The sequence below is a fragment of the Capra hircus genome, chromosome 18, assembly GCF_001704415.2.
Source record: "Capra hircus breed San Clemente chromosome 18, ASM170441v1, whole genome shotgun sequence".
NCBI classification, from domain to species: Eukaryota; Metazoa; Chordata; class Mammalia; order Artiodactyla; family Bovidae; genus Capra; species Capra hircus.
The window spans coordinates 25,562,570-25,576,277 of NC_030825.1; the positions used below are offsets into that span (position 1 = coordinate 25,562,570).

The 13,708-nt window shown below is 38.4% G+C and overlaps 1 protein-coding gene across 1 annotated transcript; it reads left to right on the forward strand.

Annotated features, from left to right (window-relative positions):
• NUDT21 (nudix hydrolase 21) lies at window positions 81-13,617 on the forward strand. Its single transcript, XM_005691995.3, has 7 exons — window positions 81-356; window positions 4,281-4,481; window positions 5,350-5,413; window positions 9,623-9,712; window positions 11,181-11,256; window positions 11,923-12,037; window positions 13,289-13,617. The coding sequence occupies exons 1-7, from the start codon at window positions 241-243 to the stop codon at window positions 13,308-13,310; spliced, it is 684 nt and encodes a 227-aa protein (XP_005692052.1). The 5' UTR covers window positions 81-240; the 3' UTR covers window positions 13,311-13,617.

Below are 13,708 nucleotides of genomic sequence, written 5' to 3' on the forward strand. Positions count from 1 at the left end.
AGCTCCAGATACTGCAGCTATCCCAGCAGTGATTGGATCGTTGGGGATAGGAAACCGCCTTTCTATTTCCTGCCGCCAGAGGCTCCGGTTGCTCTTCCGGCGTGCGTACGCCTCCTTCGGCTTTCTCTTGTTAATGGCCGCCGGCGTCTGCTGAGTGGGACGCAGACAACCGCTGCTCACACAGGGAAAGTCTCCCTGCCTCCCGTTTTCCGCTCGCTGCTAGTGCCCGAGCTCGCCAGCATGTCTGTGGTGCCGCCCAATCGCTCGCAGACCGGCTGGCCCCGGGGAGTCACCCAGTTCGGCAACAAGTACATTCAGCAGACCAAGCCCCTCACCCTGGAGCGCACCATCAACCTGTAAGTGCGGCCTGGCCCTCGCGCGCCGTTCTATCTGCATCCCCTTGGTCGTGAGCGCCCCTAAAGACTCCAGTCTTCTGGCGCGCCCTCGGCGGCCTCCCCTTCCTCCCCCTCCAGCGCCACAGGCTAGAGCCCTACTTGAGAGGGCTTTCCCTTTCCTGGAAAGATGGCTTGTTTCCATGCCCCTGCATTCATTGTAGAAAACGCTCTGAACTCATTCTTTCCCCACGTCTGTGGAGATAACCAGCCGCAAACCGTGGTGTTTATCCTTTAACGGCGCGTATGTGACATTTTGTGTGTTTTTATTTGGTGTAAGTGATAAAACGTAGTATCGTTTTTGCCGTTCAGGCTTTGCTTTAATAGTAAGCTTTCGAGATCTAGCTATAACGCGCAGGCTTAGTCTTTTCCTCTGTTGCTTTATTGAGTGTCGGCTCCTGAATACATTTTATTCATCTGCTTAGGGCTGTCTGACTTCCCCCATGTTCCGTTACATGTCTTCGCCGCAGCGACAGCATCCGAGCAGCCAGGAGGCCCCAGCTTGGGAGGGGGCTGGGGCTTTCATTGTAGATGGGCTTTCAGACCTTGGAGGTCTAAGCTGTGTCTGACTCTTCGGCGTCCCAGGGACTGCAGACTTCCAGGCTCCTTTGTCCATGGGATTTTCCACGCCAGAATACTAGAGTGGATTGCCATTCCCTTCTCCAGAGGATCTTCCCGACCCAGGGATCGAACCCGCGTCTCTTGCCTGGCAGGCGGATTCTTTACCACTGAGCCACCTGGGAAGCCCTTTCAGTCCTACAAAATGTAGCTCCAAAGAACCCATTGTGGGCTGCATTTTACTTTTAACATCTTATTGTTTAAGCGCTTCAAGCCATTGCATTTCGAAGCCACTCTCAAAAGTAAACTGTGGCAGGGAATTGAAATTTGGGCTATGTCTTGCTCAGGAAATTATCAGTATGCTTTTTCTTAAAAAAAAAAAAAAAAATCATTTCTGAGAGTTTGAGAGGCACCATGGTGCCGAGCTAATGGAGGAAAATGAGCACTTTATGTTGGTCAGTATTGAAAGGATGCAAAGATTTACTGATAGTGGTGTTTTGGTAGGGAACATTAGGTGTTTCTCTTTTTTATCTTCAAATAAATGAAATTTGCTCAAAAGGAATTTGAATTGAAAAGATGGGTTTGTTTTATTTGACAGAACAGGTGATGGAAATTTAGGTAATAAAAACGTTGGGTTTATGAAATCTGGAACTAGTAGATAGTATTCAAGTGATAGGAATTCCCTAGTGGCTCAGATGGTAAAAGTCTGCCGGCAGTGCAGGAGAACCAGTTTTGATCCTTGGGTTGGGAAGATCCCCTGGAGAAGGATATGGCAAACTGCTCCGTTATTCTTGCCTGGAGAATCCTATGGACAGAGGAGCTTGGCAGGCTACAGCCCATGGGGTCGCAAAGAGTCGGACACGACAAAGCGGCTTCACTTCACTTCATACAAGTAGTAGACACTATATATGTTAACGGACTTCCCAGGTGGCACTAGCGGTAGAGAATCCACTAGCCAGTGCAGAACAGAAGATACCGTTTTGATCCCTGGGTCAGGAAGATCGCCTGGAGGAGGAAATGGCAACCCCCCCAGTATTCTTGCCTTGAAAATCTCATGGACAGAAGAGCCTGTTGGGCTGTGGTCCAAGGGGTGGCAAAGAGTTGGATATGACTGAGCGACTGAGCATACACATACAAGTTAATATCTCTAGCTATTACACTAACATAATAGCATTTTAATTTCATATCACATCTTTAGAAAAATCCTCATAGTATTCCCATGAAATAGAATGGCTAAATGTTTTTTTAAAAAATGTGAAAGCACAGCTTCTGTATTACTTTCATCGGTTATTATTGTTAGTGGTCACAGTTTTACCTTGCTTTACCTTGATTATTCGGTTGTTTTTCATCAAGCCATTATGTTGAACTAACTTGGTGGAAATGTTTCAATTTTTGCTCCATTAAAGTTATGAGTTAATGGATTTGCAGTACTTTCCCTCTCCTGTATAATCACAGTATTCAGAAAGAATTGTGTTGTGAATTCAGTTGACCTGGTTGAGTAAGGGCCTAAGTTGAAAATAAGTTCTCTCTCCTCCAGTATATTTTATGAGCAAATATTGCATGAATGCTTAGTTTGTAGCAGGCACTAGGGTTAATGCTGGGTAGACAGTGGTGAGGAAGTCAGGTGTAGTCCCTGCTCTACAAAGCTCACAGTAGGATGGGAGTACTACAGATGTGTCTGGGCTGGCACCGACTTCACAGCTGAACAGCCTTATATTTCATCTTAATGGCATCTCTTGATGTGAGAGCTGGGTTTGCAATAGAGATGTATTAGAGCTGTCTTTAATTCTAATTCAGGTGGTGAGAACTGAATGTCAACGTATATAAAGCCTTTTTTTTTTTTTTTTAATTGCAGGGCACAGAGTGCTATGTGGAGTTGCTGCTACTCATGATGAAGGTGTTAGGTTTAGCATTGAGTCTACTGGGGAAGGTCCTAAAATCTTTAGAGCACCTTGGAAATAGTTTATTTTAGTTACTTTAGTGCTGCTTCACTTATGCCTGGAATTTGGCTTCTGGAATTAAAGTAAATTTTTTTTTCTTTAACATTTTGGCAACCTTGATTTGTTCCCCTTCTAAGAATAGTTTAGTGGATTAGTTATGTAGTTGTTGACTTCTAACACAAGGTGTTTTGGTAGACAAGATATGTTGGGGACAGGCAAGTGTGGCCAAAGCATTCTTACCCAAAGATTTATAATCAAAGGCTGCTTTCTGTAAGTCTTATGATCAAAGGGTTACAAGGTGATACCTGTGATGAAATATGAGTTTTTAAACTGTTTTTAAGGAAAAAATATTTACTAGGCAAGAAGAAAACTTTTCAATATGTTATATTTTGAATACTTGATAAAAAAAGTAGAGAATGTTTATATTACATCTAGTCAGCAAAAGATTCAAATGAAGAGAAGGGAAGAATAAAGATACTGAATAGAAGAAATGCAGAAGGCTCAACATCTTAGAAGGGAAAGAAAAGTTCATCCGAAGAAGAAAGTTACCAGGAAACTCTGATGATAGTTGACTGGGACAAATAGAAAATAACTGGGGAGATTGTGGAAAGTGGTGGCTCAGTTTGTAGGAAAAAACATAAGCCATTAGCACCCATAATTAATAGAATTTATGATTAGATTGGTAGAGGAGCCCAAGGGCACATTAGCCAGGTTGACAGTGTTAGCATCTAAAACCAGAGGATTGCCAGTTATTCAGATAGCCACTACTGTGTGCATTTAAGAGCTTTAAGGATATTGTCATCTATACTTGACCTGAACTGGTGGCTCAGACGGTAAAGCGTCTATCTACAATGCGGGAGACCCGGCTTCGAGCCCTGGGTTGGGAAGATCCCCTGGAGAAGGAAATGGCAATCCACTCCAGTACTATTGCCTGGAAAATCCCATGGACAGAGGATCCTGGTAGGCTACAGTCTATGGGGTCACAAAGAGTCGAAGACGACTTCCCTTCACTTCACTTCATCTATACTTGAGAGTTCAAGTAGGAAGTAACAGCTTGAGCTAATGAAAGTTCTGGTTTTAGAGTCCAGAGAGCTAGATTCTAATCTCTGCTGCTGCTGCTGAGTCACTTCAGCGTGTCTGACTCTGTGCAACCCCAGAGATGGCAGCCCATCAGGCTCCCCCGTCCCTGGGATTCTTCAGGCAAGAACACTGGAGTGGGTTGCCATTTCCTTCTCTGCTCTCTTATTAACTAGTTGTTTAACTTTGTTCAAATTCTTTGTCTCTAAGTGCAATATATATACACTTTTTACCAAGGTTTCTTTTATGTGATTGGTGTCTGTCCTAGTAATTTATGGTCTACAGTTCTCAGATGTCTGTCTTTGGATCACAGGTACCCTCTTACCAATTACACTTTTGGTACAAAAGAGCCTCTCTATGAGAAGGACAGCTCTGTTGCAGCCAGATTTCAGCGCATGAGGGAGGAATTTGATAAAATTGGCATGAGGAGGACTGTAGAAGGTGTTTTGATTGTCCATGAGCACCGGCTACCCCATGTGTTACTGCTACAGCTGGGAACAACGTTCTTCAAATTGTAAGTGTCATTGGAAATGAACAACTTTTAATAAGATGGCTGTTTTATGCAGCTTTAATACAGCTTTAGCTTTTAGCCATTTGTCTCAACAAACATGGCTGTTACTGGAGTCTTTTGGAAGAGAAACTCAAAAGCATTTTTTTTCTCCATTGCAGTGTTCATTTATGAACACTGTGGTCTAACTAGAATGGTCTAACTAGAAATCTGCATGTTTCTCTGTATTGTTGATGCTAATGACTGGGCTTGAGAGAAGCCCTATGAAACAAACGAGTCCAAGTTCAATTTCTAGATGTCTTTGTAGCATTACTGAGAACAGTTGATATTATTTCTTGCTTAGGATCAATAGTGTTTCCTGTTCTTAAAATGCTTTACATTTTTATAGATTGTTTAGTTTTCTCATTTAAGTTTATAAATCTCTCAGTATGTTTAGTCCACAACTGTTTGACTAGATTGTACCAAAAAGAGTGTTCTAAAATACTTAGTTTGGAATTCTTAAAAAATGCCGCATTTTTCAGATCTAGAGAATGTGGGTCCACTGCTTTCTCAGCATTTCTAGACTCCATTGTCACTAGATAACTTCCAGAGAGAAAAAATTGGGATGTACTGGTTTCCAGCAACTATGTGATGTTTATGTTCTGGTACATATTTTAAGACTAGGGTTTGTCTACTGTGAATCTCGTGAATGGACATGAATTCCGTTTTCTAGCACATTCTTCCCCCTCCATTTGACATTTGTTTGCTTTAATTGCCTTATGTGACACCGAAATGTGTTACGAAGCTACTTGATAGAAATAGTAATTATTGTGTTTTTCCTGTTAACCAAAATTGTCAATACAAGTTGAAAGCTGAAATTTTAACCTTTATACAGACCTGGTGGTGAGCTTAATCCAGGAGAAGATGAAGTTGAAGGACTAAAACGCTTAATGACAGAGGTATTTTTCTGTTTAACCACTTTGATGATTTCATTAATGCTCATCTAAATACCGTCAACTTAATGCATAGTCAGATTTTTTTATGCCTTGAAAAGGATGAGTTTATTTTAAATATTTAGTTTTCTATAAGTAAAACATAAATTCAGAGTGTTAGTACAATGTTTATTTTCTGTAAGTTGAACTTATACTTTGTCATAGCATTATTTTCCATTGAAATAGTTGATGTAGCAATAATGGTTAATAAAACAACATTTACTGAGTATTGACTGCTAAGCAATGTTCTAAGTACTTTACATGCAATAATTTGTTTAAACATCATAATAGCATTAGGAAGTGGGTGCTATTAATCCTGTTTTACTGATAAATTAGGGCACAGAAAGTGCAAGTAGCTTCCTTGATGTTTTACAGCTAGTGTGTGGTGAAGCTGGAGATTTGAATGCAGGTAATTTTATTCCAGAGTAGGTGTTGGAATTTTGACAGGAGAATGATTCCTGTTACATACCTGTTTTCATTTTTGCACATACCTTTTAGGCTTTGCCCAGGTTGTTACTTTTTAGAAGCTCTTCTAATGTCTGTCTCTAAAGACCTGGGGCCAGATGCATATAGATGCTGGAGGTTTTTGAGGTTGTAGGCTGTTTCATTAATAAATAGTTTTCTTTCTTAGCATGCAACCCCCGTTAGTTACAAAACTTGTACATATTCTGTGCAAAATCCTTGGCAAATACAGAAAGGAGACAAAACTAAAACCTGTATTTCTTCCACTTTGACTAGTTTTTTAGTATTTCTAAAATGCAGTGTTAGTCTTAAATATTGTGCTGTGTTTGAACTTTCATTTATATACAATAGATTGAACCTACCTCAGCTTACATACGATAGATTGAACTTACCTCAGCTTTTTCTTATAACTCCACCAAAAAACATTAAAGGGGTTTTAGAAAGATAAAAGTCCAGTAAGTTGATGGAATGTAAAATGAGACAGTAACAAGGAAAAAGTGTTTGAAGGTAGAAGGCAGATGAGCGAATCATAATTGACTTAGCCAAAACCGTAGCCTCCCAGAAGGGCAGTCAAGGACCCAGCACTCTAGAACATCAGAAAAGCTTAGGAATTGGGGGTACTTGTGAAAGAGGGGGTGTGCATGGACTGAAAGCTGAATTGACTGGCAGTCTGCATAGGATTATTGATGTACCTAGATCATCTTCCCTACTTTACATTTAGGCAGAGACTGGCTGCTGATTAATTCTTAGTAGAGGTTAAATTGGAAAACACTAAGCAATGAAAAAGTTAAGGAGGTGGGGAGAATAAGTGAAGTTACAGCCTGGATAGTGAGACTTCTACTAGGCTGATAGTGTTAACAGCTAGTTTTATATACCCCAGGCTGAAGATTAGAAGTTTTTTGTGTTTTTTTTTCCCCTGGAGAAAATGGAGAGTTCCAAAGAATACTTTGATGATAGATAATATTTGGGAATCTACCCAAAGAACTAGGGTAGCCTGGTCACTCATGTACACAGAGTTGTCAGTTAAGCAGGTTATTTTACCCTTTATTGCAAGCAGGTAACCAGTATCACCAGGCTTTTGGGGAAAACTTCTAAACAGGAAAGAGCAAAAGAAGCAAAGGGAACTTAGCAGAAACAGAAAATTCATCTATCTGCAGAATTATAATTAATATTATTGATGTGATAAAAGGAGACATTGTATCTGCAGAACAGTGTGCCATTAGAAAAGACTATACAGCCAACAAAAGAGGACTCATGAGTAATTTTTTTAAAAGGCAGAATTAAAAATTGAGTAGTGAGTTAAAGAATAGAGTTGAAATCTACCAGAAAGTAGAACAAAAAGAACATAGGTAAAAGAAAAGGATCAGTATAAACTGTAGAAACAATAAGGATCTACTATATAGCAAAGAAAGCTATATTCAGTATCTTGTAATAACCTATAGTGGAACAAAAATCTGAAAAAGGATATATATATATATATATGGATAACTGAATCATGCTGCTGTACACCTGAAACATTGTTAAGCAACTATAATTCAATTAAAAAAATGAAATCTAACCTGGATAAATAAAACAGAGGAAAAGGAATTAGCAAAGCAATAATTCAAGAAAGTTTCCCAAACCTAATCATTAGTTTTCAGATTGAAAAGACCTACTGTCCTTTCTAGAAAAAGGGTAAAGAGAGGAATCCTGAAAGTTTCCAAAGTTGGGGAGAAGGAATGGGTAGACCTGGGTTAAATACAAGAACATTAAAGTCAGAAATGGTATCAGCCTCCCAGAAACAATACCAGAAGCTAAGTCATCATGGAGCATTCCTGCATAAATCTGAAAGTACATAGTGTCCATCTGAGACTTTTTTTATCTAATCAAACTATAAGTCAAGTGTGCAGATAAAGTTATTTCCAGCCCGGCAGAGTTTCTATAAAGGTGATGTCTTTTGTACCTTTTTTTAGGAAGCTAGTGGATGGAGAATATTCACCACTAAAATGAAAGAATGAACAAAGAAAGAAGGGACAGGGTTAAGAATATAGAGAGGCTCTAATAACACAGGAGAGAGAACAAGAGAAGCCATAGAACTCCAGCTGTGAATCAGGGCTGAGAGCACCTACAGATTGAAGCAGAATGATAGAAAAATGTCTCTTAGGAAAATAGAATAATATTTGATAGAATAATATTTGAATTGAGAAGAAATTTAAGCTCTTGTGGAGAATGTGGGGAATGAATTAGTGGTAGTGAATGAAATGAGTATTGTCTCTGAAGGAAAGAGTTGTTCAAGTAGGGGTGTGTAATTATAGTTTAATAAATCTTCTGCTGATTCACCAAGTCATATTAAATACTGAATGTTGACTTAAATACTGACAATGGGAGCATGGTAGAAGAGAAAGTATCAGTGGGGAATATGGTTTTAAGATCTAAATTCTTGTTCCATAGTAGAGAGTGTTAAATTTTTTTAAAGGTTTTTAAAAATGAAAAACAATCAAGAAATGGTCATAAAAATATTAAAAATGTAACTATTAAAAAGTATAGTAGAGAGCTTGACAAATATTACCTCAGCCAGGTGATCAAGGTTAATATCAGTGATAAATCATATTAATGGAATGTACCCCCTTGCAATGATGTGATGAGAATGAAACATTACCTCTGTGATTTTCCTTCCCCAGTTCCCTGAAATCTGAAATCTCGGTCTAATAGAGGGACATTCTATAATACAAAATGCCTAACTCCTACTCCTTGAAACTGAAGGTTATCAAAAATAAGGAAAGTCTGAGAAACTGTCAGTCTTAGAGAAGCCTGAGGAGAAATGCAAATATAATGTAATATCCTGGGTGGGATTCTGGAACTGAAAAAAGAAGACATTAGGTGAAAATGAAGGTCATCTGATGAAAATACGGACTTCAGTTAATAATAAGGTTATCAGTGTTGGTTCCTTGGCTGTGACAAATACGCTATCTTAATGTAAGATGTTAATAGTAGGGAAAACTGGCTGTGGTATATCTGGGAAGTCTCTTCAATCTGTAGATGTTCTCAGCTCTGATTCACAGCTGGAGTTCTAGGGCTTCCCTAGTTCTAGGCTTCCACTTTTCTATAAACCTAAAACTGAGATAAACAGTTTATTTAAAAACGAGAAGAATGCTTTTAAAAATGAGGCAAATATCAGGGGGAAAAACGGCTAAGAGTTGAAAGTTGTAGCCAGTGGGAATGGTAAAGTGGGACAGTTAACTGCTTTTTAACTGCTTTTTCTTGTCATGAACTTTGTAAAACCATTTTTGGCTAATTAAAATGTGTAGAGCATAACTCTGATTAAGTTAAATTTAATCTTGTGATACACAGATTTATGGAAATGAAAACTGAATTTTGCATTCTTATTTCTATAGCTTGGTTAGGTGGGTGATTTACAAAAGCTATAGCTGATTCTAGAAAACTGTTGTATGCCGTTGGTTGATATAGGTAATTAGTCTTTGATTTTCAGTGCCAAGGCACAGAACAGATGAGTTGGTCCTCCATCATCATGTTGATGCTAGCTTGCCAGTTTTGAACCAATAGTTTATGTCTTGGGCAGAATGACACAGATACATTGTAAAAGGAAATCTATATGGGGGCATATTAGCTATTCATCTCTATTAGGCGTGTTGTGAAAAATACCTTCTTCACTGAAGAAGGATATTCATTGGTATGTATATTTAGTTTACTGGCTTTATCATTTCTTTTTGACAGATACTGGGTCGTCAGGATGGAGTCCTGCAAGACTGGGTCATCGATGACTGCATTGGCAACTGGTGGAGACCAAATTTTGAGCCTCCTCAGGTCAGTGTTCAGTTACATTTGCTGAGCATTTGGGGAAGTAGGAAACTGATTTAATTCTAGCCATTTAAAAAGTTCGAATTTGACTTGAAATTTCCTTTTTTCTCTCGTTAATTTAAATTAAAAAATGAAAGCCAAGCATTTTTTCTTTTAAAGGAAAATTTCAAATATGTACAAAAGTAGCATAGTAAAAGTGAACAAATCCCATTAGCTGTCACTCACCCCCACCAGTTAGCTCGTGGTCACGCTTGAGCAGCCCTGTTCCTTCTGGCTGCTCCGTCCCTGCTGCCCACACTCCTGTTGCTTGGAAGCACGCTCTCCTCGCTGGGTCTCTCTGATGCCAGCGTGCATGGTCTTCACGATCATGTGCAGAGGGCTCATGATTCGTTACACCCTGGGCATGGCTCTGGTGTGGAGTTACTGTAGTCGGAGGACTGTTTAGGTCCCATTGGGATGGCGCAGTGGGAATAGGCTTTTCCAGTTAGGTGTGAGTTGGATAGAATCAGCTGAATCCTGGCATCATTGCTTAACTGTATCATTCTGGGAAGGATACTTAGTCTCTGTACAAGTTTCTTACAGAAATGGGGATGCTGATACCTCCTTTTGGCAGCCTCTGTTTTTATCCTTCTTTCCCATTATGCCTGTTTTTAGCACTTTTTAAATTCCCCTGCCCTCAAATACTTCAGAAAGGAAGGTAGGCTTCTCTGAATGTATTATGGGGAGATGCAGGAGAGGTTTCATTATGTGTGCACAGCAGCAGCAGAAGAAATCTTTATCTTAGACTTTCAGAATTCTTTGTGTAAAATTCTTCTTTCTCAGGTAGCAACCTTCCCTCTGTAATTCTCTTCTTCCTTTGCATTCTTCAAAATATTTTCTCCATTTTCACAAACAATTTGACTTTGTTCAGCTGACAGACTGCTCATCCAGTGTTCCTGCAGCATTGTTCCATGTGGGGGGTGTGGTGATTGTGGGGAGAAATTTCCTGTTGAGCACCTCATTGTATTTAAACTTTTTATTTAGTAAACATGGTCTGCATCAGGATTCTAGCAAATTTAACTTTGTAATGATATGTTTTTAAAAGACAACTATTACTATAAATACTTATGTCAGACTTCATTGTGTTTAAACTTGTCAACCTATAATTGTTTCTGTGACTCAATCATTTACTGCTTGATATTTTATATTTATTAAAGCATGTATTTATTCATCCGTTAGGTACCAGATCCGTTAGGTAAAGGGAAAACTAGAAAGGATTCTTCTTCAGGGAGTTTACACTGTATTAGGGGATAAACACATAAGAAATAGATGAAGCCATGGTGTACATGTTAAAATTCTGTTGGGGTTATAAAGAAGCTGGTCTTCAGGCCTGATACTTGAGCTTAAAGTCTAAAATGGGAGAAGTTGGTCAGTGGAGGCTTGGGAGGTGTCAGGGATGTCTTGGCAACTACAAATTATTCTCTTGTTATTTTAGTATCCATATATTCCTGCACATATTACAAAACCTAAGGAACATAAGAAGTTGTTTCTGGTTCAGCTTCAAGAGAAAGGTAAGTTACTTTATTCTTGAAGGCAGCCATCTAAAAACTTCTGTAGTGTAGTATCAAGGATACCTCTATTTGTGATTTTCCTCAAGTTACTTGAATTTGGGGATTTATTGTAAAACTAAAAACGCATACCATTTTTATCCACAATTACCTAGTTTTTCTTGGATAGGCCAGTTATGTTACTGGGGAAGAGTAAATAACTGGAGCCAAAAATATCAGATTATAGTATTTTTAATAACTGTTTAGCTGCTGGTATTAATTTCACATTGTGATAAAATTTTAGGAGACAGATTAATTGATTTTTTTAATAATAGAGTCTTTAGCTCTGTTGTGCACATTAACAGCTACTCTGGTTTTTGATACTTGTAAAATGAAATTCAAAATAAATTAGAAGATCAAGGGTCTCCTCCCCTTTCTCCCAGAGCCAGCACTCATAGGGTGCTCTTGGTTGTTAACAGCATGAATTTCTTTAGAGTCCATTTCAAAGCTGTGACTGACCTTTGCTTAAAAGACACAACGAAAATGTGTTAATGAGAATTATTTTCTTCCTCAGAAGTTTCTCAAATGTAAAATTAGTGATTACTAGTGAAGTAGAAGCAGTGTTTATATAAGGAAGTGTAGGAAATGAATACTTTTTATTTTAGCCAATAAACACTGTTTTTGTTTTAGCCTTGTTTGCAGTCCCTAAAAATTACAAGCTGGTGGCTGCACCGCTGTTTGAACTATACGACAATGCACCTGGATATGGACCCATCATTTCTAGTCTCCCCCAGCTTTTGAGCAGGTATGAAGACTTGGGCTTTTTTATTTGTTGCATCTAAACTGCCAGATTTAAAATAATTCAAGCCACTTGAGGAGGGATAGTTCATAAATTTTGGTCTTCAAGGAAACTAAGACAGTAGATGGATCCCTAGGTCTTGTGTGGATTAAGCCAAAGATGACTGTGTCCTCAGACCTTAAGTTGCAGCATGACATTCTGGTATATGTGCATCTGTTCTTCTCCAAATCTGGTATTTTCTACAGGTTAGTTTGAAACCATCGTTCAAAGAAGAGATGGTAAAATCGTAGTCAACAATGTATAATAAATATGATGGAAGTTGTGTATATAAAACTGTGGAGAATTGAATCTCTTGTCTTAATGAGTATTCTCATTACTCATTGGGAAATCTATTTAGGTCCAAGTTGGGGCATTTAGGATTAAGTCCTGAATTTTTACATGGAGTTTAATTTTTTTTAAGGCAGATGAAGTGATGAGAAATGTGTGTTGTTTTGTTTTTTAAATTGACTTACACTGGTTGAGGTCCTTGTCAGATAGGACTCATAGAATAACATAGTGGTTAATAATATGCATTCTACAGTCAGTGTGTGGATTTGAATTCTACCGTCATTGCTTCCGGGCAGTGTGGTCTCTAACAAATTATTATACCTATTTCTTCACCTGTAAAGGGGGATGGTAGACCCAGCTTCATAGATTTATAAGGACTAGGTGAAATAACATATAATAAAGTGCTTAGAATAATGCCAGGCACCTGGTAAATGCTTAACAAATGTTACTTTAAAAACAATTTCGGTTGTGATCTTGGCCTTCTGTGAAAGCGTGTTTAGTGTGAAATGGTCTTTCTGTTCTGGCACTGAAGTCAGACTTCATCTTTTGTTCCTCTGCTTTGGTCTGTTGATGGGTTACACACTGAAGTATGGGATATGAAAAAAGTCATGTTATTCATTTATTTAAAATGATCCATCTACTGTCAGGTAACAGTAATTGTGCTGGGTGGTCAGAATACAATGAGGTATAAAAATGTTTACTTCCCTCAAGGAAAGTGGATAATCAAACTTACACTATTAGAATTTTTTTACGTTATAAGTATTCAGCAGTATTGAATGTAAGATATGACAAGTGGAAGAAAAGGGTGTCTATGTAGAAAATGCCCAAAATATCAAGGGAGAGTTTTAATGTCCGGATAAATTTATCTAAGGTAGAAAAAATGTAAATAATACTGTTTTTAATAAAGATATTGTTCTTTTTAAAATTCAGGTTCAATTTTATATACAACTGAGTTGCTGCACAGCAGAGAAGTAAGAGAAGCCGTCTCAGTGAGCACAGCTATACACAGTGTAGAAGAAACATCCCTGAAGTTTTTTTGGTGTTATCCCTTTCCCAGTCCTGAAATTACCACCTACTTTCTATGGTCTGAATAGTAAAGTTAATATGAAAAGCTAGATTGTGCTGTAAACAAATGTGATATTGTTTAGTTTACTTTTGGTTCTACACAAATATTTTTTGTACAACATTAAAGAAAGTGGACTTCTTTCTATGTTTTTTTGTTGTTTTGATTTTTAATTTCACATTACACTTGTAAAATTCTTACAGGCAAGGATTCCTTTTCCCCAGCTAAACAGGTGAATGTTAAGATATAATGGCAGATTAAGGTCAGTCAAGCTGTAAGCGAAGGCT

What these genes read in the sequence shown, in the direction of transcription:
- NUDT21 (XM_005691995.3), top strand. Translation starts at nt 241, where the DNA reads ATGTCTGTGGTGCCGCCCAATCGCTCGCAGACCGGCTGGCCCCGGGGA. An exon ending in TAAAACGCTTAATGACAGAG is followed by an intron (nt 5,414 to 9,622) that starts GTATTTTTCTGT and finishes TCTTTTTGACAG; the next exon opens with ATACTGGGTCGTCAGGATGG. An exon ending in CTCCCCCAGCTTTTGAGCAG is followed by an intron (nt 12,038 to 13,288) that starts GTATGAAGACTT and finishes TTTAAAATTCAG; the next exon opens with GTTCAATTTTATATACAACT.